The 25,566-nt window shown below is 46.8% G+C and overlaps 1 protein-coding gene across 1 annotated transcript in view; it reads right to left on the bottom strand.

Annotated features, from left to right (window-relative positions):
• Positions 1–1,291: 1,291 nt before the first annotated feature.
• USP43 (ubiquitin specific peptidase 43) overlaps positions 1,292–25,566 on the bottom strand; it is a 1,198,532-nt gene continuing 1,174,257 nt past the window's right edge. Inside the window, exons 14-15 of the mRNA XM_078654683.1 lie at positions 14,441–14,599; positions 1,292–5,835 (exon numbers count right to left, since the gene is read on the bottom strand). Coding sequence (XP_078510809.1) covers positions 4,706–5,835; positions 14,441–14,599 — 1,289 coding nt within the window. The 3' untranslated portion in view covers positions 1,292–4,705. The remainder of the gene's footprint in view (positions 5,836–14,440; positions 14,600–25,566) is intronic.

The following is a 25,566-nucleotide window of genomic DNA, read 5'->3' as shown; positions in this document are numbered from 1 at the left end:
TCTGTGAAAAGGACTAAAAAGAATGTGTTGTGACTATCCCTTTCTTCTGTGTGTGGTTATGGAACCATCTGATGTCCTAGGCAGTGTGGATTTTGGGAATTAGAATGTTGAGGTCAGTTGGAGAGAACCAGCCAGCTGACCGGTTCTTGGTGTTCGGTCTCTGTGCTCATTAAAGCCTGTTGAATACTAGAGCCGTCCTTATTGTCAGGGCTGGAGGGAGACTGAACAGAACGCCTTCAGGGGCTGGAGTAATGTAAAGCATACCTGAGCAGCACTGTCCACAGAGGCTCCCATGACAACAAAGAAAATGGGTCTGAGGGTGGCACTCGAGTAGATGGCTTTCTGGGTGTCTTCTCAACATCATTGCAGCTTGTTTTACATTAAAAAAATAATCAGTTTGGTTATGCTTGATTAGCAGCATTAGGGGGATGGGGGTGGCAACCATAATCCCTTCTAATAAAGCCTATAAGGATAACAACAAAAAAAGCAAGAAAGATTTTATCAATCTTGTTCAATTCTACATCATGATGTCTGGAGAGATACCAGTAGAAGAACTCTGATGCTGGAGAAAAATACCTCTATGGTGTTCTCAGTGGTTCCTGTCCGACGTTTGTTGAGGCACCGTCTCAGTTTGTCGACCCCCCCCCCCCCCCCCCCCGGACAATGACACAGCAACACAAGACAACCAATCATATAGTGTCATTAAGAAGAACATATGAGGCTGTGCTTTGTAAGGACAGTCGGAGCATATGGAAGGATTAGTGCACCCTATTTGTGCCATACTACAACAACTGTTCGGTTATTGAACACATTTATCTTGTTAGTTGGTTTGCACACAGAAGTGGAGCCCCCCCAAACCTTGGCTGTTAGCAATACACAATACAATAATAGCACCAACTTCTATTCACTGCAGGCACTTGACGCAGGGAAACAAATGATTGTCAATCTTATTAGGTGCCAATATTGAGTCCTGTGTTTTTCACTCTGATTCACTCACACGCCCTTTAAAGGGCGAGAAACGCTTAGCACTGAAATTCCCTCCACCCCACACACATGGGCCAGTTCTTTGATATTCATTCAGACACAGGAGTAGCATTTTATTTTTAGTAAGAAGGGTATTTGCAGGAGGGTTCATCATACCAATAGGTCTAACCTGCTAGAAGGCAGTCAGTCTCATGTTAGGCATGTCTGGTGGGTGACTGACGGATTATGTTCCTGATCTCTCAGCCTTTCTAAGAAAGACTCCTCCTTTTCACATAGGTCGGTTTCCTTCCCTCACTGATTACCACTCTGAAGCAAAGGACATCTTGTATTGCTTTGGTCATAATAAATCTGAAAAATGTCAGTCTTTAAATTGTTTCTTTAGACGTAGATCCCTGAGCTGCAGCATCCATTCTAAAGACACTTTCCAAGGATGCTGTCACATATTAAAAAATACACACTGCAGCTTCTTGATATAGCGTTTGCAGCCACAGTCTTCTCAGAGCTATAAGTAACATGGAATATCATTGTCCCACGTAACAAAGAGAGTTACCTTAAGGATTCAAACCTGTGACCTGCATATGTAGCACGTGCATTCATTCACCGAGCTGTTTGCAGGCTTCAAGCAAAAGCGCTTTTGGTCTTGCTGGTGACCCGGGCCATGGGGGTAACCTGCTGGTTATTGTCCTGCTTTTCATCATTGTTGACCTGCTTATCGGCACAATCACCAACATCGTCCTTTAAGTGAGCGCGACGCGTGTGCTAAGCACGAAACAACTTAGAATTTTGATAATTTTTCTCAAAGTGTATGGGGCAAGCCAAGGCTCAAAGGTAGTTTTTGGACAAACCACGTGGAAGCATGGGTATGTAAGGTCAAGGTTTGCACACGTCCAGAATGTCACGATGTGAATATATCCGGATATTTTTTTTATTTTTTAATACAATTCTCAAATGTCAAGAGTGCTCTGTTTTTGGAGTGCCTCTCAGATACATTGTGGGTTTAAAATGACTGACAGAGGCCAGTAAAAATAACGCCCGGTATAAAACACGGGCCAGTGGGAGGATAAGATTCCCCACATGCTACCAGGCTTCCGAAAATAATACTGCATCTGCTACAGGGAACTGAGCAGGGATTGCCTTGTGTCTTAATCTTCAAAAAAACAGTTCTCCGCATTTTGAGAAAAGAAGAAACAGGTCTGTATCCTGGTGAAAACATATTAGAAGACAAATTAACTGTAGGCGCTGCGTATTAAAGTGAGAGCGGTTTGTGCTGATGGGACTGCTCATCAGGTCCTTGCAGTTACTCTTTTACAGATTTCCCGCAGTCAAACATGGTCATTTTATACTTCAGAAGGATGAATAGCTAACTTTACCGAGATGGGTCTAAAATTTGTGGATGAAATTCGCTACAAAAATAAGCCTAAATTCTGCAGTTCTAGGGGAAATCTCCCCCAGATAAAATGGCTGCTGGGGTGGGTTTCATAATTTAGTATATTAAATCACCCCTTAAAATCTTCTGTAAGTAACTTGGGAGGCCACAAAATGAATCACGACTTGTACTTTCTGGCCACAAGGTTCTATTACTTTCAATGCTGTTTAATCCATCCCCTAGATCAGAAGTCTAAGAGGGTTAAACTGTGATGAACTTGCAAGCTCAGTGGGTTAACACAGCTGGTGAAGGTGTATGCCGGTCACAATTTCGAAACCTGAGGGAGGCTAAATAATCAAATGCTATTTTATATTCACTCCTGAAATTCAAGGGGTGCTTGTCCCTTACTGGACCTAGAAAAGGGTGTCCGTAAAGAATTGTTTGGGTGGATTTAAGTTTGCCACCAGTACTGAAAGAGCTTAAAATAGCTCTTTTCCAACATTCTTACCGTTAATCTAATTACATGAGCTATCTGTCTATTCACATGAGCTGGCTCACCCATTAACTGAGATATCCATCCAACTGACTGAACTTCCATCTCATCTTTTAGAAAGAAACACCCCAGCAGATGATGTGTGAGCTAAGACCAAGGTTATTGCACTGACCCCCACCACCATTCAAGACCTGTGCATGAGACGGAAGGGGGCCTAAAAGAAAACTGGTCTGATACAGTGACAATAAAATACATTGTGCTACCGCCCAGTGTATTTGTGCTTTTATGGGTGGAATGGAAGTGATCATTCCACCACACTGGGTTTCTAAGAGTAAACCGCAAAGAGGTCTGTCTCACCCTAGCAGGGGTCGCCATGATTCTTAAATACACGGTCCGGACTGGGAGCTCTAAAATGCAGGATGGCCATACGTTGTGCACCAATGCAGAAGAAGCCTCCCTCATCGCCATGACGTTTCCTCCTTACAATTTATGATCTTTTCTAATTGTGTACGGCGGCAGATCGAGCACCATTTAACTGGATATGAGGTCTAACAGCTTGATGTATGGTGTACTGGCCTTGTATGTAGCGACAGGGAGCTTGGTTTCATTGTAAATACAGATCTGATGAGCTCTCATGCGCAAACCACATACTTAAGGATTCAACTTGCCTTTGCTGTTCCCTGGAGAGTGAGGGTGTTGCCCCTTACTAGGATACTGAACTGAAGATCGATAAAAGGTGCCTTTAGTAGTTGGTGGTGCCCAGTTCACAGCCAGAATTCACAGAAGCCAAGATGGTTCCATGATACACTCTGAAATGTTCCTGGCATCTAGTATTTCGGTTAAAAAATAACTTTAGAGATATGCATGTTTACGAAAAGCTTCAGATCACTGCAATTAGGTCTCGGATAACATTTTTGATAATGTGGCCTTCAGCTTATTATTTTGACAGCACAAACCGAGACAGTGTCTGTTTGCCCTGTTCCATAACATGGATGCAATTTACGATGTCGTAAATGTTTAAATGCTGCACAAATTCAAACTTGAACCCACGGTTGATAGTGTCATCAGCCTGTAGCGACTCCCAACTGCTGCCCACTCTGAGAGGCAATTGCTCACATGGAAGTTTGGAATTCATGCCTCAGGCTTTCCTCCAGTTTCTTAATAATGCAATAAACCTTTCTGGATCTTGACTCAAGGTTCCTTGGAGCCCGTAAGCAAGATACCATCAAGAGAGGCAAGGCCGTCTAGTGAAAACATGCTCCAGGTCCAAGTGGCTCTGCTGCATATTTTGTTTAGCAGTGTTGCCACTCAGGTTTGTCTTCATTCACAATGACCTCTGGTATTTTTTCATGCGAGTGTTTTTCTCCTGGCAATTGGGTCCCCAAGATTCTGAAGCGGTAGCAGAACGTCAAAACCTATACTGTCAACATTTTTAAAAACGTTCTCATCATCAACCCCCCTAGAAATTCCCTTTCGACCCTTCTAGCATCAAGTGTGAACTTCTGTACTCCATTTTGCCTTTCAGCTTGTGCTGAAAACAAATTGGTCATGGTACTTGCAGATGATTTGGCTACTGATTGTGCCCACCCTCACCCCTAAGGCAGAAAGCACCAACTGTTTCTTTACCAGGCACCTCTCTTATCTTCACATAGTGCTTCATTGATGGACCACCAACATTACCATATATAACATTACAGTTCAATATTGGAGGCACAGAGAGATATGGTCTTCTCAATTACAGCATTGCCAGCCAATTATGAGCAGGAGGCTTGCAGATTACTGCTGTAAATGTGAATGCCAACCAGTACCACCTGCTTCCCTTTACATGACACATGTATATTAATCAGTCTTATCAATTTGTCCTAAAAGCTGGATTCTGGCACATTTTTCTTTCTTCCTAGGGATGACGTGTGGTATCTCATTCGCTGCAAAGTGCTGGAAGAGCTCTTCTCTGATGACGTGCCCCTGCTCTGCTGGTGGAATATGCTTCCATTCTTATGAAGAGATGCTGACCTCTTCAGGGAGTTATCCGTCTTGCTCTGTACGTTGGAGGCACTCTGGGATCGTTTGATCTCTATTTCCGACCTGCTCAGCCGCCCATTGGATTGGCTCTCCTTGAACCCCCGTGGGAGTGTTCCAGTCGTCCTCCGATCACTCAGAAGAATCGGGGTGCCATTGGACAGGGAAGCCCTTGATAAGGTCATCGATACCTCCGATACATTGGGTTTCCCAGTACCACAGGGCTTCTTGGAATCCTTCCTTAAGAAGCTGTTCCTCAACAGTGAGAAGCGTCCTTCATGTTGCTTCTCTCCGTCAGGTGTTTTTGATCTCCCACTGGACCCTGCCTTGGCAGATGTTCTTTGGTCGATGTCTCTATTCTTGTCTGACAATCCCTTTACTCTCAGAAAGCTGCTCGCAGGTGATAAGTTCTGACCCAAACAACTGCCTCCATTAGAGCTTGGTTGTTTTACATTGCTTTTTGGCTGAACAGGTTCCTCCACTTTTGTCGATGGCACAATATTCGTTGGCAGAGTCTTAGAGTTCTTCTTTTGCAGGGAGGCATCTTCCTTTGGTTTGCTGTTTCGTTTAAGGGTATTTGACTTTTCAGGGACAGGAGTTCGACTAGCTCTGCTCTCAACAGGGTTTTTTATATCAGTAGTCCTTGAGCTCCCGCAGGCCCTGCCTAAGCCTGGGTCCTTTATGGTGGCTGCAGACTTTGGCTCAGAATCCATTGGTACAAGTCCATTTTCAGGGCTATTCGTTCCAGTCATCAAGGGGACAATAGATTCATTGGTATACCGGGGCCTACGGCCGGACTCGAGATACTCAACCAGCTCCCCAGACACGCACTGTGGCCGCTCCTTGGATCCAAAGGACCAACGTAAGGGCATTGCCTTGGCGAGACTGGGCCTTCCTTTTGATCCGGATGGGGCCTTCATGCTGAGGCTTCGACCTTGGATGCTTCGCACCAATGGTCTGGATTCAAATCCTCCTGAAAGAGAAAATAGACATTGCCGTTATCAGCATCAAATTAGCCCCTACTTTACATTTTATGTTTGAGGGTAATGCAGATAAAGTATAGCCCACAAGGTTTCTATCCAATTTAATGTATTGCAACCTCCAACAAGCCATCTAATGGTAAAGCTGTGTGCCACAATAAACTGCAATGAATGCAATGAAAGTCACATCGGTAAGAGGATTAGAATGATGCTTTGGACTGTTCAATAATCCGTGATTATTAAAATACAACCACCAGCCACACATGTTTTCAAGGTATACTATTGAAGCCTAATACAATTGTTGTTCCAAATGAACTCGAATTATAGAGTAATACCTCTGAGAAGCAAAGCCAGAAGTGCAATGCAAAATAGACAGCATAGGGAAGTATTAAACAAAACAGGCTTTTTGGGGCTAACTTACACTGAAACCTATTGTGTGCAGGGTATGGCAAGGAAATAGAGAGAGAAGGGGAGCATAGGTGCTCAGGAATATGTCTAACCCAGGGGTCTCCAACAAGTAGATCATTAGATACTAGTAGCTCCCCAGCTACCAGTCAGTAGCTCTCCTGTGTGCATCTACATAGAGGCATTCCATTGACAAAGTCTTTTTGAAATTACTGCTGGCAACCCTTCTGATGCACTGAGGTGATCACTGCTGGTAAACTTAGTCACTATGGTAATCTTGTCTGATGTGGTCACTGTTACAACATTAATAATATTAGTAGCTTGTGATGAATTTCGTTTAACATACGTAGCTCTTATTATACAAAAGGTTGGAGACCCCTGGTCTAACCTATTTGAATGGGACAGCTGTGTTTCAACTTTTTCACCAACCAGGGAGGTTTCAATGGGAATATTGTGGCCAGTTCTTAACCCCTTCGCAGCGGGGGTAATTCCCCGCTGTGCTGGGGGGCGGGGGCCCGCACAGCGCCTCCGTGCTCATGACGAGCTCAGCTCGTCATGAGGCACGGTGCTCGTGTGCTCATGACGAGCTGAGCTCGTCATAACCACACCCGTTTCCGTGGAACGTTCAGCACAGCAGGGGAATTATCCCCGCGTGTGAGCATTCCACGGCTCATGACGAGCTCAGCTCGTCATGAGCATATGAGCATCGTGCCTCATGACGAGCTGAGCTCGTCATGAGCACTTAAGGTGTTAAGGACACACATTCAGGTAGATATATAGAGTGCAACAGAAAGCTACCAAGATTAATCACTCACAGTTGCAGTAGCCCCTACTTTGCAGATTCCAAGAGGGCAGAAACTAGAATACTATAAGTGACTTTTGATATAGAATAGTCTTCACCCAAGTAAATGATGAAAGTCTCAAGGCCTTAATAGACAGATTCAAAAACTTAGTAGAACTTGAGAAGGAAAAATATATTAAATATCCAAACCGTACTTCAGCACCAGAAAATATGATACCCTTTACAAGCATATGCACATCACAAGCACCATGTCCAGTGTAATAAAGGTACCTCATCATATCAACATTTTTCGCAACAAACACCGGACCGTACTGTAGAATGAACTTGCCATGCTTGAAAGAGAAAAGCAGTTAATGCATATTGGAAGCACCACATCACCACTGAATGGATAAGAACTAATGGAGCTACCAAAACCTGAGGCTGCGTTAATAATTTTGGTGCATAAATCTTTGTTGTATATGGGTTTTGCCCACTTAGTTCACCAGGATTCTTCGTTTTAGATCACCTGTTTTGTTTTTACCTTTATTGTGGATAAGTGTCACTACCTGATTCTCACTCACAGTCACTTCATGGTAATTGGACCAAACGTGTTTACTGCCAGTATCGGCTATTTAAGGGACGTGAAGCCAGGATAAAGGGCACTAGGATGGTTATATGTGCACATGTGTGTACACACCTGTGCAGGCTGCAGGTTTGAGACTGCCGTCTTGTGCAGCACAGTAGTTGCACACAGGTAGATTGGCGCAGAAGCTACTCTGCCACAATAGGTGCTAACCTGGGTAGACCTTATATTATTAGTCAGCATTCATAGATAGTCAGTAGAGTTTACTGCAAAACTTGCAGTGCTTTCACTGTATTATACATATTGGTGAAATCTGCCTTAAAGTTTACCTCCACTTAGGCCTACATAGTCCAGTGAGATGTCACACTGGGGTAAAACATGCACACAGGGTTAGATTTTGGAGCCGAATTACATAAATATACATCTCATGGGACGCCAAGAATTGAACTATTGCTCTGACTCAGCTCGTAATCAGATTCTGTCTGCTGGGCCAAGTTAATTACTCTGCTCTCTAGCTGAGGGGCCATAGGCCTCAGCACCCAAAAGAAGCAATTACCAGTGATTCACCTGGTTCTTGAGAGATGAAATAGGCACGGGGAAAATTGCATCTGATAATTAGCTGCTTCACTGCACCTGTACTCTGAACAAAGGAGGAAGCCCAGATATCTGGAGCTAACACAGGAGGGGCTGCCATTTGAAGTTTTGGTGGTAAGACATCAGGCAGTGATGTCAGGTAGGGGTGGAGCTGAGCTAGTCAAAGAAGTTCCTCACAAAGAAAAAAATAACAGCACCATATTTGATTGTCCCAGAATGATGTGCAGGAGAGTGAGAGGGGTAATGTGGTATCCAGGGCTCGAGTCGGGGTACCACGCAGGTGGACGGCGTCCCCCCACTTATTTTACCGGGGAGCTCGATAACTGCAGCAAATGGAGCCACACATTCACTCTTTGGCCTCTCTGGGGCAAGATTGGAGCCCATTCAGAACGCTGCTCTCCCGCTGGCTTCTCTGATGCAATCGCATCTAAGGGGTGAGCGAGGGGAGTCAATATGTCTGATGGTGCAAGCCACCTTTCATGGCGTCACTTCCTGTTGTGACGTCAGCGTCCCCCCACTTCTTTTTTTAGGACTAGTGCCCTGGTGGTATCCCAGGATAGGCCAGGGTTGCATGGCATCTAGAGTTCTCCACTCCCACATAGAGAGGGGGAGAGAGAGAAGAGAGTGAAGAGTGAAGAGTGGAGAAAGAGAGAGAGAGAGAGAAGAGAGAGAAGAGAGAGAAGAGTGAAGAGTGGAGAAAGAGAGAGAGAGAGAGAGAGAGAAGAGTGAAGAGTAAAGAAAGAGAGAGAGAGAGAGAGAGAGAGAGAGAGAGAGAGAGAGAGAGAACATGCAAAAGAACAAAAAAATATATGTGCGGGCTGGCATTCTTGCTCTTTAGGTACAACACAGACATATGAAATAATGAATTTAGAGATAGCACACAGAAACCACTAAAAGATCTAAGAGTGAAATAATATAACTGACAGTAACAAAATTCCTTAGTCCTCTTTTCTTCCGGCTCCCAGTACATTTCAGCATCGGTACAGGATCATCTTTGCACACTGAAGTTTAAAAGTGGAAAAGGCAGAGCCCCTGCCCTGCCCCTCTCACTTCTATGATCTCTGAAAAGGGTCTGGGAATGAACTTGAGAGCAGCTCAGTCAGAAAGAATACAACAGGTCCTCAGGATCCCATGGCTGTGAAAAATACAGTAATTTTGCAAGAGGAAAGAGCATGCAGTTAACTAATCCCCTATCCTTGGGAATGCGTAGCAAGAAAACCTTCCCCCAGGGCACCCCTTCCAGTGTCCTGCTTGTCATAGATGTAAATGGACCGAAACAGAAAGAAAAATGTGCTCATCGTAACATTGAAGGGCCGACCTGTCTGAGGAAACACATTCAGCAGTCCCTGATAGTGACAACTACAGGCAATATTTTGTAACTTTTACGAGCCTCAATGATGGTTAAATAAGATCTACAAGGAAAGAAAGGTCAAATGCATCATATGGTGACGATTTTAGGAGAATGATAAAACCCGAGCCACCTGCACTCATGTTCTGTCCATCTGAAGTGCTTACTAACAGCCTGAAGGATGTCCCCACTGACCATAAACTAGTTTCATTATCTGCCTGGCCTCCAAGTTCAGTGATTAAATGGCGAGGGGAAGAACTAGACATTGCTGTCGGGAAAAAAATCTCCATCTTCACCTCATCTTGAAGACAAAAAGGTGAAGGGATGACAAGGAAGGGGAAAATGGGTGTTAAAAACACCGCCCACAATATGATAGTGAAGGACTAAAACCACTTTAAACTGGCACATCAGACAGAAACGAATACAGGGACAGGGCTGGAGCATGATGAGAAGGACACTGCTGTTGGCATAACCTTAATGCAAACAGCTCTGTGCGCCACTCAGAATATTGACGCCCTTGGCCCAACTCACCGATGATTTATTTTATTTTATTTTGAAAGTTTTATATAGCGCGAACAAGATCTTTGCAGATATCAGAGCGCTTTACAAGGGCATGGGGGTAAAAATACAAAGTAATAAAGCGTATATACAGAGTAATATATGAGGTAGTTAGGTACAAGGTGCTAGTTACATAGGTGGGATAAAGGACATGAGGTAGGTAACAGGTGAGGTAGTGTCGGTACACAGTGTATAGACAGACAATTGCGTCAATAGTATAAAGTGCAATAATAAGGAGCATATACCTGCTTAAACGTGTTTAGAATATTTAGAGTTTAAAGGAGGGTACAGTTGAGGTAGGTGAGAGCAGGGTGTATAGTCCCACAGGTGCGAGAGTAGTAAGGAACGTTGAGATGGAGAGGGTAAAGTGATGATAAAGGCGGGCCCTGTTCTGGGCAATCATTTTATCTCCTTGTGCCTTAAAAACACTGCATAATGCAATCTGCTGCTCATATAAGGCACTCTAAAGGCCCTGGCCCTTTCTGAACTTTGTGAAAAAAAAGTGGAAGAGTAGGGACGCCATTAAAGAAGTGCTCCCTCCATCCAGCACAAAAGATGTGCTCATGGAATGAGGAAAACAACAAGGCAGTGTATGGAATGCTTGAATTAACCTCTGATGCTTTCAATTACTATGGGCCACATTCCATTCATTTGTTTTTTCTTGCTCTCTGTGCCACTCCGGACAAGAACCATGCGAATGCAGATCAAGCGTGGTCCCACTTCATTGTAACTGCCAGGCCACCCTACTCTGACCGGGTAACAACTAAACTCAGATCGCTTTTCAGTATTCAGCTTGATTCCCATGGAAGAGAGAGCAGAGATGCACGTCTGGCAATGCTGGTAGCACTTAAGAAACAACGACGGAGGAATGAAGGCCAGCACCATCCAAGATGCAGACTGTGTGCACTTTACTTTACAAATGAATGCAAGCTGATCCATGGATGTCAATTAATTAACATGCTTGGGATTGCTAAAGAGGCATCACTTCCACTTTGACCTAAAAGACATCACAGGGTTGACTGCTCCATCGTTGACTGCTCATTCCAGCCTTAACCCCTCAATATTCTTCCATTTATTACGGAGGATGAATGGGATGGTCACCCAGTGAAATCGATAAAAAGGATCTATGGTTCCTTGAGATAGCTTTACTTTTTATTCTCAACCCTCCGACTCTTGAGCTTATCAGCATCAGGGATGCCCAAGTGCAGGGTAGGCAGCTGGTACCCCTGGCTGCTCTGCTGTGTCCATGAGACAGCCTATTTCTGGAAGATCCCACCTTCCGAAGAGAAGGTAAACAACCACGCTATTCCGGTAGCCCTTCTAAGAGTACTTAGAGATCGCCTTCGAGGCTGACAAAAGTGCAGCACCGTTATGTTGTACCTTGAAATGCATCTTCACTAGCTGTCTCCTGCACAAGTGAAATACAAATTCCAATAGTTACTACACGGAGAAAAAAATTGAGGACTATTGAAAAAAACATTTATTAGGAGACTGAAAAAACCCAATTCATAACAATTGCAGTCAGTTCACAACATGGACGACCCATGTAATGGTATTATTTAACAACAAGGGGTGGTGATGGACAGAGTTTCTGAATTAAGCAGAATACTCTCACCCAGTCAAGAGATCAGGGCTAGATCCAACACCGTTTTTTAGCTCACTGCACCATCCCAGTTCAGAACCTGGCTATATGCAAATTAGTCTGTTCCTGTCCCAGTGCATGATGGGAACAGGGCAAACCAAACTACCAAGCCAATTCTTACACTGGGAAGGAAACAAGCTTCCGGGGACCGGTTTCTGGCATTTCAGCCGTCGTCGGCCCGGCTTGCTTGAATCCTGATGGTGCAATGAGCAAGGGACTCACATCTGAGTATACCCTTCCACGCTTAGGGTGGACAAAATATTTAACAACAAGGGGTGGTGATGGACAGAGTTTCTGAATTAAGCAGAATACTCTCACCCAGTCAAGAGATCAGGGCTAGATCCAACACCGTTTTTTAGCTCACTGCACCATCCCAGTTCAGAACCTGGCTATATGCAAATTAGTCTGTTCCTGTCCCAGTGCATGATGGGAACAGGGCAAACCAAACTACCAAGCCAATTCTTACACTGGGAAGGAAACAAGCTTCCGGGGACCGGTTTCTGGCATTTCAGCCGTCGTCGGCCCGGCTTGCTTGAATCCTGATAGTGCAATGAGCAAGGGACTCACATCTGAGTATACCCTTCCACGCTTAGGGTGGACAAAATATTTAACAACAAGGGGTGGTGATGGACAGAGTTTCTGAATTAAGCAGAATACTCTCACCCAGTCAAGAGATCAGGGCTAGATCCAACACGGTTTTTTAGCTCACTGCACCATCCCAGTTCAGAACCTGGCTATATGCAAATTAGTCTGTTCCTGTCCCAGTGCATGATGGGAACAGGGCAAACCAAACTACCAAGCCAATTCTTACACTGGGAAGGAAACAAGCTTCCGGGGACCGGTTTCTGGCATTTCAGCCATCGTCGGCCCGGCTTGCTTGAATCCTGATGGTGCAATGAGCAAGGGACTCACATCTGAGTATACCCTTCCACGCTTAGGGTGGACAAAATATTTAACAACAAGGGGTGGTGATGGACAGAGTTTCTGAATTAAGCAGAATACTCTCACCCAGTCAAGAGATCAGGGCTAGATCCAACACCGTTTTTTAGCTCACTGCACCATCCCAGTTCAGAACCTGGCTATATGCAAATTAGTCTGTTCCTGTCCCAGTGCATGATGGGAACAGGGCAAACCAAACTACCAAGCCAATTCTTACACTGGGAAGGAAACAAGCTTCCATGTAATGGGGCAGGTGCATCGACCTAGTTCATTCCACTGATTGGCATCGCATGAGACCAGTTATTTATGCCAATGGTGGACTTTAGTGGCTGAGGCTGAAAGCCACCAGTCTGAAGCAGAGATGATGGACCAAAGAAAATACGATGAACACAATCATGAGCTTTGCAAGAACCATGAAAAGTAGAAAATAGCAAATCAGGAAATCAGAAGGACTTCGAGGGTTAAAAAATTGCTGGCTACATATTTATGGGGAATATTCACAAGGAAGTGGCAGAGAGAGGCGTTAGCCTTCTTGGTTTAACGCCTCTCTCCGCCACCTCAGAAAAGCAAAGCTGCACCATATTCACAAGGACATGGTGCAGCTTTGCTTTTCCCCCTGTGATGGCGCTAAGTTTCACAACTTGGCGCCAACGCAGGAACCCTTGCACCAGAGTGGCAGGGTGTCTGCAAGCAGGGAGGTTTGTTTATGTTCAAGAAGGTGTCCCTTCCTGCACAAAAAAAAACTAAAATGCCAGTTTGTAACTTACATGTGTGCTGCTTCATGCAGCACACATGTAAGTTACAAAACTGCATTTTTGTTTAAGAAAAGGTTTGTTTATGTACAGAAAGGGACACCTACCTGTACATAAAGAAACCATGGCATTTTGCATTTTCCATGTGTGCTGCACAAGGCAGCACACATGGTAAATTAAAAAACGAGGAGAAATAAAGAATTTCTCCTCGTATCGCCAACTTGAGGTCAAGGTTTTCATGGTCTTAAGTTTGGCGTTAGCTCCTATTTACGCTGCCCTTGTGAATAGGAGGCAGCGTTAATATCAATGGGTGTTGCGGTGGAACGTCCACCACAACACCCACTGCACGCCCCTTGCACGCTAAACACAGCGTGAAAAGGGGCCTTTTCACAAGGCAGCGTTAAGCCACGTTAAGTGGCTTAACACTGCCTTGTGAATAAGGTGAGGCCCCTATCGCCACCACAATGTCACCTAGTGACCCTGTGACGTTGTGGTGGTGATAGGGGCTTGTGAATATGCCCCCATATGTATAACTTTTGTGTTCTCTTGCTGAACAGTGAGAAGAAAAGATGGAGGTATGGGGAACAGGCAGGTGCAGCATGCAGCTGTGCATGTGGGTCACTCCCATTGCAAACTTTTTTTCTGTACAAGAAATGCTCCTGCATGCTGTACCCCAGCCAGGGCATTCCATGACTCGAGCTAGAGGAACAAATGTGCCCGTACCATACTTACGCCTTCATCCCTTCTTCCTACACTTAAGAAAAACTACAGTTGAAACTGGATATAGATAGACAAATGGTAAAAATGACCAATACACATGAGTAAATATTACGCAGTCAAGTACATCTTCAGTATTAAGTATCCGTTTCAGCTAAATAGGCAGTACCTCATTTAGATATTTAGTCATTAAAATCAACCCACATGGAGCAAGCCAAGTGAAGGATTGAACTGTACAAGACAATTAAGAGAACAAAATCAGAGCAGAAGAAAACGTACCCTTTTCTGGCTTGGGAGGAACATCGAGGAAAACTGGAGAATCTGGGGCCGTCGGCAAAGGGGTGCAGATCGGTGAAGCTCCAGACACTAAACTTCCCCTGTTGCTGCTCTCACTAAGTCTGACCAGCCAGTGGTCTGAAAAGGCCGTGCTGGTGGATCCTGAAATGAAAGCAAAGTGTCCGCCACTTAGATTCGGTGCACATGGAATAGGTCCCCTTTAAGGCATGCCATGCAAGTACCCACTTCTTGATTGGATGAAACGTTGGCAGCACTCAACAGTGAGTGGGCATGGTCTTGACGAGGTCTTCTGCAAATTTACTCTCAAATTGACTCTCCTTGTACATGCGGTCAGAAAACGAGTAACTATGTTTATCTCAATAAGCCCAAGTTAGACCCCAGCCTAGTAAAATTCCACAGGTCAAATGAAAATCACAGCAAGAATTATCGCTGTAAAAACCCTTCCAGATATTCCTCATTACAGTTTTGAGAGTGGCTATAAATTACATATTTTAAAAATACATTTTACAAAGCAACATTCATGCCTAAATCGTGAAAGCTGAATTAATTTTAAGAGATAAAACATTACATGTTCTAGCCAAATGCTGTCCATAGCCCCCTTGATGAGGAATTGTTCTATTTTTTCACTTGTTATGGATCAAAATGTCAAGTCCAACAAATCGTAAGCAACCATTTAGCATTTTCTTGTTATTTAATTAGAAAGCCACCTGCCTTATTTAATGTAAAGTCTTTAAAATAAAGTACTAGGAATTTAAAAATAAAAAAAAATGATTTCCAGCCTGAAATCTTTTACCTCTATCAAGCTGTGGTGTTCTCCCAATTATTCAGCTTGTGTGATGGCCCAGAGATACTTACTGATATAGCAACGCCTTGTTCTAGTCCAGCATAAGTAGGAGAGAATGAGGCCAGACTGGATGTGGGATGAGAGGCAGGCGGAGGCAACTGTTTAGATAAGCAAGGATGAAGGTATATACTACACTTTATGGTCTGATAAGGCCTCATTTTTGAATCACTATCATGACTCACCACCTAACAATTAATTTAGGACCAGGAATAGTCATTGCCAGGGTCTCCCAGGTTGCGAGGTACAGTGAAGTAGGAAGGTGTAAGCCTGAACATTGTGGCTGAGGAAACAGGGCAAAGACGGTGAAGGTAGGACTTACTGTATAAGGTATCAGGACAGTAATGCTAAAGGCAGACATTTCTGTGGGAGGAATGCTGTGATAGCTGCCCCAAGGCACAAGCTGACCACTCCCAACATTATATCTAATGTAGACAGTGGGTCATAGCAGGCTGGTGGTGAAACTTCTTAGGGGACCCATTATCCTTTGTTATCTCAAGGAGGAAACCCCCACATGGAGGAACATAGTGTCCAGCACCTTAATTTCAATAAAAAATTGTGAGCACACATTAGGGAACCTCCCTGGTAGCGAGAGTAGAGTGGAGTATAGCCTCTTTTTTGCTATTGTAGGATTACTCATTGCATGGCCTGCTCGTCAGGCCGTTTAATGCGGCCCTCTGATCAACAGTAGCACGCTGCTGCTGTTGACCCCGGGGCAGGGCCGGACTGGCCATAGCAGGCACCGGGCAATCCCCCGGTGTGCCGCACGGGTGGGGGCCGGTGTTGGGCCCCTGGGGGCCATTTTTGTTACAGGGCCGTTTTTGCAGCATAGCTGCAGAATTGGCCCTGTACCAAAATCAGACGAAAACTGGCCCCGGCAAAGAGCTCGGTGGCACCTCCAATACCCCCCTCCCCCCCAGTGGGGAGGTGGGGCCGGCCGAGCACTTTGCCATGGTGGGTTGTGGTTCCCAGTCCGGCCCTGCCCCGGGGCCACTAATGATCAGAAAGAGAACAGCCAAACAGCTGCAGGCTGTGTCAGCCTCATGGTGCCCTGCCAGAATGCAACTTCCACTCTGAACAAGAGCACCTAGGTGCCTGTGAAGTGCCAATGTTTACTTAAGAGCTAAATGTGATAAAAGGGCTGCAGCACCTAATAAAGACTAATGTGATCACCTGCAGCAAATCAGTCCTGATCCAGCAGGGGAGAAGCATGAAACTAGCAGATGTCAGTCCTAAAGCCCTAATATTTCTGTTACGGAGTTAATGGCATCTATGGACTTGTAAACAAGTCTCAGGAGCTCCATTTCTATATCAACTATCGCAGCATTTACACTTTATTCCAGCTGTGGTGACACGGGGGGTGTTATGTAGGAGTGCGAGTAAGAAGTAAGAGTACTGAATTGCCATCAGTGGGTAACACAGGTCCCCGCAGCCCCTGCTGTGTGGGGGGCGCCCCCTCAGCACAGCACGCTGACTGGAGAGCTCCTGATTGAGCCTGGAGGGGGCCCCTCCACGTACCTTGCAGGGAGGCCCCCTCTATTTTCATTAAGCCAGTGATTGCCATATATGTCATTAGGTAAAGCCTGGGCAGCGCATGCGCTGCTCTGCAAGCCATGCTGTATTGAGTTAGGGATTTGAAGCTCCGCCTATTCTCTGCCCATAATTTTCATTGGCTTGTGTCTTGTCCTTTGTAGATGCTGGCTTCTGATTCCTTAATCGCCTTGTTAGTCCCTCAGTACTGCCTTGTCTTCATTTGAAACCTCCCATGGTGACTGGCCCTTTTACTTCGGTAGGGACACGGTATGTTTTATTTGGTCTGTAAGCACTATTTTCTTTAATGGGGTTTGCCCTTCTGCAGGCATGACGTGCTTTCCTTACATTCAGGGCGCCATGCATTCAAGCAACCGGGACAATTACCCGTTGTTTGCATAGGTGATTTCACTGCTTGAGAGCACAGCGGGGTCGTGTGTGATCACTTCAGGGCCTCACTACTTCAAGTTGTGCTCAGAAGTCTGTTTGCTTGTTGTGTGAGGAGCAGCCATGTCACGTCAGGAAACACGCATTTGTAATGCAATAGGTCTCGCATTTACGCAAGTTTGAACTATTGGCATAAATGACAATCAGCTAGATTCATGAAAGGGCCGTTTTGCGAGTCTTTAATAGCGATTTATAAGGAATCGCTATTAAGGACTTGCAAAATAAATGCTAAATAAATTGCGATTCCTACACATTCCTTATTTGCGATTAGCAGGAATAACTCCCCATTCATTCCTATGGGCCTAATAAACCTCACCGAAATCTGAACCTTTCGCAGAAGCCTAAAGGCCCATAGGAATGAATGGGGAGTTATTCCTTATTTGCGATTAGCAATTTGCTAATCGCAAATAAGGATGCGATTTCAAGGGTGCAGGGGTGTCCAAAGGACACCCTGTAGCACCCCTGAAATGAAAATGTACACATGTGTTGCGCACACACATGTCCAAAGGACATGTGTGTGTGTAACATGCAACTTAGAAAAATGCATTTAAATGCATTTTTTTAAGTTTTACCTATTTACCACGAGGTTTGACTTCGTGGTAAATAGCGGTCCTAAATTGCGATTTCGCAATTTCAAAATGGTTCATTAATTGCATTTAAGGAATCTCAAATAGAAATTCCTTAAATGCAATTCCTCGCAAATGTTCGAATTCTTTATTAGCGAATTTTGCATTTGGGATAATGAATCCCAAATGCAAAAATTGCACTCGTAAAGGGCCAGATTCTCAGAATCTGGCCCTTTGCGAGCGCAATTAAGCTTGATGAATCTAGCTGAATGCCTTTTATTTATGTTTTGATTTTTAAAACATAAATAAAAGGCATTGTCATTTACAATGCTAATAGTTTAAACTCATGCAAATGTGAGACCTATCGCATTATAAATGCTTGTATTTACTGCCCGTGTTGCGCCCGTGTAAACACAATGCATACACTTACCAGGCACTCAGAAGCAACACGTTTATCACATGCATGTGTCTGTTGTCGGTTTGCACTACTTGCAGTGTTTGGCGCCTTCGTGTCTACATTGTCTGATGGTCTCAGTTAACGTGAGGCTACCAGCTCGCCAGAGAATGAAGCATCCAGGTCATGCACCCCACTACACCATTCGAAGACCAGAGGGATTGTAAACCATTGTTGGCTCATTATCACTGAACATGCCTTAAATGCCGCTGGCCGCGCGACGCGAAGGGGAGCTAAGCGAGACAGCATCTTAGTCCCACATTCCGCGCGAGCAGAACGGTGCACGTAGCTCCTGGCCGCCCCCTTTCATGCGCGTCCAATGGGCGCGGGTCACCAGGTGGGAGGGGCGGCCCCAAGGGGTTAAATTGAGCGCGGCAGCGAGGCTCGGTCTTTCCTGCCGTCGCGTTCCTGGCCGCTCTGCGCTCTGCGCTGTTGTCGTCTTTCTCGTCGTTTTGAGGTATGTGCCACGCTCTCCTCCCCCCCGGCCCCGGCCCTGGCCTGAGCCCAGGTTGAACAGGGGCCCTGTGGTAAGGATACCACGGGGGGGGGGGGGGGGGAGAGGTGGCCCGAGTGCGGGGTATCGCGTGCGGGTCGCGGAGCGGTCGGGTAGAGGAATAAGAGGGCTGCTCGGGGCTCTCATATACTGCTCTGACTCCTTTTCTACTAATCGGGGCCCGGCACCAGGGGAGGTCTCGGGTGCGCAGCATCTGCATTTTACTTCCCTGTGGCTCATGGGGGTGAGTATTGTGTTGTTAGCACGGAGCGTAGTACTCCAGCTCGTGTGGTTTGAATAGTTTTGGGCAATTTGGGACACTATTTATCGTGGGGGCACGGGAGGTCTCTAGTGCGGGGCCGCGCTCGGCTTGCCAGTCATTGGAGGGAGGGCATGCAGGGTCGCGTGCGCCTTGCCGTCTGCCCTTCGGAGTGGAGCTGTTGCAATTTTAGGAGCACTGTACCTGCAACTTTTCTTCGGCCCTCACATGAGGTTATGTCTTTAGCGGTCTGTAGGATGCGTTTTTTTTTTTTTCACTGGATGTTATTAGCATTTCAGGGAAGGTGTGCTGCACTTCTATGGGGGGGGGGGGCACTTCTTTCACAGCAGCACCAGTAGTTTTTTGGGGTTGCACTTCCTTTGGGACGGTTTAGGCACGTCTTTTAATGGGGCTGACAGCTGTAGCACTTTGCAGCAGTGAGGCAGTACTTATTATGAGTGGTACTCGCATTTTCTTGAGAACTGCTATATTTCTTGGGGTAAACCAGCGTTGTTTTTAATTTAAAGGGCATTTTAGCAGTTCCTACCTGTTTCGGTAGTATAACTCCGGTGCCCGACTAGTGCTGGCGGCAGGGTTTGTAGCAGCCTTGGCGGGCGGAGATGCTGCGTTAGCGAGGACTAAGCGGTGAGCGGCGCACGGGTGTCTCCGGCTTTCAGAACTTCTGTTGTGTCGCACTCGAATGGGGGATTCGACTATTTGATGGTGGTGACTATTATGCCCGCTATATAGAGAATAACGGCCCTTCTCAGGGGGAGGAGAGTGCATACCCGGCGTTATGAGGGTGCCCAAGATACTGATTGCTCGGCCGTGGCCATACTGTGTGCAATGAGGAGATCTCGCCACTGGGTGGCTCCGTCCTCTGCTACGAGCACCGTACACGCCTTTGTGGCAGTCGTGGTTTCTTTTCACAATATTTCACCATTAGTACGATATTAGGTATCCTCGCGGAGTATGTACTGCTGGAGTATCAGGCAGGGTGTGTTTTTCAAGGGAACATTCTCTCGTTTTGCCTTCGGGTTGCGGGGTCATGACGAGATCGTGTGTTTCAGGGTGGTGTTCTGTGCACGACGCCGTGTGGTTCTCATTATGACTAGGCAACGGGGATGTGTCTTTTGGAGGTCTCGGGTTTCCCTATCGTTAGCAAGCTTCCGCCACGGCGGTGTTCTGTTGGTCCTAATTGGGGGGTATTCTTCTGCCTCGTCAAATCACCCCGGCGCGGACTTGCGTTGGCCGCAGAGTAGGAGCTGATTTATCCACTGGGCACTTTGCCAGTTTTGCCGGTCCCCTTCAAGGCTCCCTGCCCCCAAGGACTCCCTTCGAGGGCCCGAGGGAGACACAAGTGTTGTGGTGGCGGCCGAGAGGGCTGGGGAGATCTGGTTGGTCGTTGTGGTCAGGGGTTGAGCTCGGGGTGTTAGTCTGGCACAGGGTTGTTGAAGGGCTGTTAGGCTGGTTTCAGCGGAGGCGGCATAAGTATACTGCGCACATATGTATCTGGGTTGCGCACATGCGTAACAACGCCTGATGGTTGCCATCTGGACCGCGCACGTGTTAGGCGCTCGGGTGCGGCCAGCTCGGCTGCCCACGCGGGTAATGGCGCCCGGGGTCGGCCATTTTGGCTGTACAGGTGTATTATGGGCGCCCGGGGTCGGCCATTTTGGCTGTACATGTGTATTATTGGCGTCCGGGGTCGTCCAGTTTGGCTGTACATGTGTATTATTGGTACTGGGGTGCGGCCATTTTGGCTTCTCTTCTTTTTCTGTCCGGGGGCAATTATCCAGGAGCCTTCTGCATGTTTAGCTCACACTTGTCTTTGGCCCGCATGTGCACAGTGTCTGATGACTTTTAATGGTATCTCGGTGTCGCTTATTTTGGATGAGGTGGGCGCGCTTGCATAGCGTGTGGCCGTCCTCCGGGTCACTACACTTTCACTTTGAGCCAGGTGGGCCCTTTGGGCCGGGCAACTCAGACAACAACAGGTGCGGAGAGGGTCTCTTCCGCTTTCGATTTCCTTAGCCGGGCTGTGGTTACCGGGGATGCAGGTTTTGCACCATTCGGTTTGTCCGTCTTATGACGTGCACCTTGGTAAGGCGTCGGAGGTCTAGGTGTTCCTGTGAGCGTGTGGGCACTGTAGTAGTGGGTCCCCCCCCCACCCCCTTTTCTGGCTGAGGGCTCCGCGTGGGAGTCTGTTACAATGGCCGGGGACTGGGGCCTTGATTGTCCGTGAGCCTGTTTGCCTGGGAGTTCGTTTGATGGCAGAAGGAGTAGCACGGTGACGGTATAGGCGCCTGTGTGGCAAGGCATCACTATTACGCTACTTTGACCCAGTTCAGGAATAGCGAGTCACGAAGGACGTGGTCTTTTCTTCGAGGCTCCTTTTCTTTGGAGTCCACTTCCACACAGCATTCCCTGGTACCGGCCATTTAGCATTGTGTCATATTTAGAAAGTTTCTGGATTCTTGGGGTACACCATGGTGCAAGTGTATTTTACTCAGGGCATGTATCCGATGGGGCAAGTGTGCACTTAATACTGACTACAATATACCTGACTGAGAAATTACTACTACGTGCTCTCTGGAATTAAGTCTCTCACCCCACCATGCTTGAAACAGATTGTCTTAGACATAAGAGGGGAACACAAGTCATCTGTACTATTTGATACTGACTTGGAAAAGTAGCATTATTTATCAAATAAACACGTTTATTGACCCATCCATTAAATAAAAAGATAAATATACAAATGGAGGAGTGCTGCTCTGAAAGTTAAAATGAATATACTTCCAGATACTTTCATTAAAGCAAATGTACATTAGTTATGCTGCGTTGCGCGAGATGCAGCTAACAAAGCATTAACGTGCTCTAATGCACAGAGCAGGGTGCACAGCGTTTTGGTGTGTGGGTCTAGGTTCGCCGGTATCAGTCCCCCGTTACAACCCCCCCGGAGCAGTCAGTTTGGGGTGTCGCCTTAGTGCATTTTGCTACGGGATTATTGGGGAGCATTGTTCAAAGGAGGCCTACACTTGAGCTGGCATAGCGCACGTTTCCGATCTGACACGGGGGTATTCACAGGGTAGCTGGGGCGTTGTTCTGCATATACTGTGCTATGGGCATCCCAGGTGAAGAAAAGCCTCGTCCTCGGGCATTCATGTGACCAGCTGCGGCGCATTAGGTATGCAAGAACACGGCCATAGTTTGATATAACGATGCAGGAGTCTAATGAGAGTGCTCAGAAATACAGCGCCCGTGCTAGGGGCGTTGACGAATAACTTAAAATTAGCAATGAGGCAGGTTGAAGCACTGCACAAGAACGCCCACGGGAAGGAATGTTATCGAGTAACGGCAGCAAGGTGGTTGAGGAGCGCGCGTAAATTGCCCGCGGTCCCCAATTCACGCCATATCACGGCCCGTGCGCAGCACCTTTTATCAGCTGCGGTGGCGTCGGCCCAGAGGTTTTCCCAGCGCAGCTACAGGGGCTACGGATATAGAAGGAAGAGTATGTGATGCATGTGGCCAGAATGGTATAGCGTCAAGGGATGCAGCGTAGGGTCGGAGCGCATGCGTGGCATGTGTGTGATCGTTAATTTATGAACGGTGAAGGATCAAAGTGTACAGGTTAATCTCCATACCTGTCAAGTTACTGGGCCAGCTTATTAAAATGCCCTCAGGCTACATCTGTCAGTGCAGGTATGTTTAGCACTCCTGGTGGGTTGGTTTTTGTCCCTTCCAATTAATGCACCTGCTGCGAAGTTCAACTATGCGAATTTAACTTCAAGCAATAAAACTGAATAGACCTGGTGTGTGAACGTAGCATAATGGATATTGGAGACAACAGACAGCCATGGTATAGGGCTCGGGAGACATAATTTTAAGGGCGATTGCAGGTTTCTTAATTCCGCAGGCATAAATACAATGTGTTAACTCACACATGTAATCCTAAAAGGCACTGCAGTATTGTGCAGTAAACCACATCACTTTCAGGAGTGTCCATTCGTAGGTTTTGACATATTAATGCAATATCATCCAACAAAGCGTGCCAAAATTCAGAAATAGCACTGTATCCCCGAAGTATATTTGCCCTTACTTTAGCCGGGTCCAATGCCACTAAAAGCATCACAACATCCACCAGGAAACCATTATGACCCAAAGGGGTCTTCATGTTGTAAGGGCATCATAAAGTCAAATTTGGTGTAAATTATACCAATGCCAGTAACACAATTGCTAAGACTTCTACTTTGAAAATACATGGGGAGCAAACAGTGCATTGCAGAAGGTTAGTGATAAGGGTGCTGGGGGCAAGAGAGACACAGTACAAGTGGAGGTGAAATACGGCAATAGGTGCTAGACACTCAGGCCCAGAACAAACGTAATGTAGGCGATGGTGGCATTATGCAAGCAGCAAAAGTAAAAAACATATGAGAAGGAGCAAAGAGTGTGTTACAAGAGGAAATGGCGGGTGCTTATTTCAAGACAGTACGATGCTGCAATAAATGGCAGTCACTCGGCAGGGACTCAAGAAGGCTTGCCTGCGACTTTTTCACCCCATAGATAGGTGCGGGCACTGTAAGAGTATCAGGGAATGACTCTTTAAGGTTGTGGAAAGGGGTACACACGGCATTCCCAGTACAAGCGATAACAGTAGCACTTGCACACAGAAATTTCACATTAACTGTAAGATGCTTTATGAAAGGATAAAGTTAGCGATTTAATTGGTACGTTTAAAAGGTGTGGTAAATACGGACTCCGCATAGGTGTCCATTCACCTTTAAGCACACGGGCAATTTCCATAGGGTGGGAATTCCACTGCGAAATACGACTGAAGGATGGGAGTGTCCACCGGGAGGAAAAAGTAGAATTAGTAAGAAGGGTCACAATTGTGAACACCTTGTACGGTGTATCGGGCCAAACATTACCCGAACGCTAGGAAACGAGTGCAATAGTCAGCCCTAAATTACTGTACAGCCGAGGCCAATACGTGCATTACACATAAAATGGGATGGCTTTAGCACACACTCTCTACATCGAAAAGATGTACAACAGCCTAGCTTGAGGTTAACAGTGGAAGCTGGTTGTTCGCCTAGAAGAGTATTAGGAGTGCATTATGCTTGCTGCAGGGGCACAAGGCTTGTCGCAGACAGAGGGAGGTCAAAAATGTTCAAGCCATTCGTTTATAATGGGGCAGCCATTGCTGCATATAGGGCTGGTCTGGGCAAGGAAGGGGTCAAGAGAGTGGGGAGGTGGCCATCCTCTTGCTACCAGCTGACTGTTGCGTGTGGGTGATGGGCCATTCGTATGGTACCAGGCGTCATACAGGAAATGGGATTCGGCCTTAGCAAGGACACGATTTTTATGGCTGGGTTCCCGGGTATGAGATGGGGCCAGCTGAGGCGCAGGATTGACCAATGTTTAGCAGCGCAGGGTGGGCCTCCCAACATCATCATCATCTACTTGGGCGGGAATGATCTGGTGACGATGGGGAGGAGAGCTTTGGTAGATGCCATGCAGAGGGACATATTGCCATAACGAACAAATTGGGTGCCACCGAGCTAATATGGTCGGAGATTGTTCCCCGTAGGGCCTGGAAGGGAGCGCGATCAGCTGTTGCCTTAGAGCAAGGCAGGAAGAGGGTCAACAGGGCCATGCAAGAATTCATGGAAAGGAGAGGCCTGGGGTCCATCAGGCATGCGTTGATACAGGAAAGGACTGTGGGTTATTACGAAAAGGACGGGGTGCACTTGCCTGGGCTGGGTATGGATGTCTTTCGCCTAGACTTAGAAGAGTGCCTAACTGCAGCAGGGTACCAGTGATCTTGTGACAGGTACCAAATGCGGCGAGACCAGAAAGATACAAGTGATGAAAGCAGTAACAGAAAGTTATAGGTGGTGGGGGGCTCTGTCATCGATGGGGGCCTCCTCCAGAGCTGTGGCGGAGTACAGGGCGATCTGGAAGCAGATGGACAGTAAGGGTACCTCTGCGGCAGAAGGATACAGTCAATACCTCTGCCTGGCACAGTAGGGGTGCCTGAGCCAAGAACCTGGAGCCGAGGGGGTTCCAGGAAACAGCGTCGGCGCTCCGTTAGTCCTTCGGGCGGTCGGGGGGCCTGAACCGACCGGGGGTGTGCCTCCTCGCTCCGCCCTGACAGGGGGGGCGGGAGTGAACGAAAGAAAGTGATAAGGGACTGCACCGTCAGAGCATCGACTCGCCGTGCAAGGAGGGCTCATTAGGCATGCGGGTCAGCGAGGGGCTGCCGCATTGGATCGCCCGTAAGATGACCCACCTTATTGCTACTTGTTGTGCAAAATAAACCTGCACCACTGCTTTCCCACAAATCTGTCTCATGAGTTTCCTTGGTATGTGAGTGTTATGGTGCGCAAAGTGGAGTAAGCGCTGGGAGTGTGGGCACTATGCCGCTGGCCGCGCGACGCGAAGGGGAGCTAAGCGAGACAGCATCTTAGTCCCACATTCCGCGCGAGCAGAACGGTGCACGTAGCTCCTGGCCGCCC

This window comes from Lissotriton helveticus, chromosome 7 (assembly GCF_964261635.1).
Source record: "Lissotriton helveticus chromosome 7, aLisHel1.1, whole genome shotgun sequence".
NCBI classification, from domain to species: domain Eukaryota; kingdom Metazoa; phylum Chordata; class Amphibia; order Caudata; family Salamandridae; genus Lissotriton; species Lissotriton helveticus.
The sequence above is the reverse complement of the archived record's forward strand: the minus strand, read 5'-3'. Positions and strand labels throughout refer to the sequence as shown.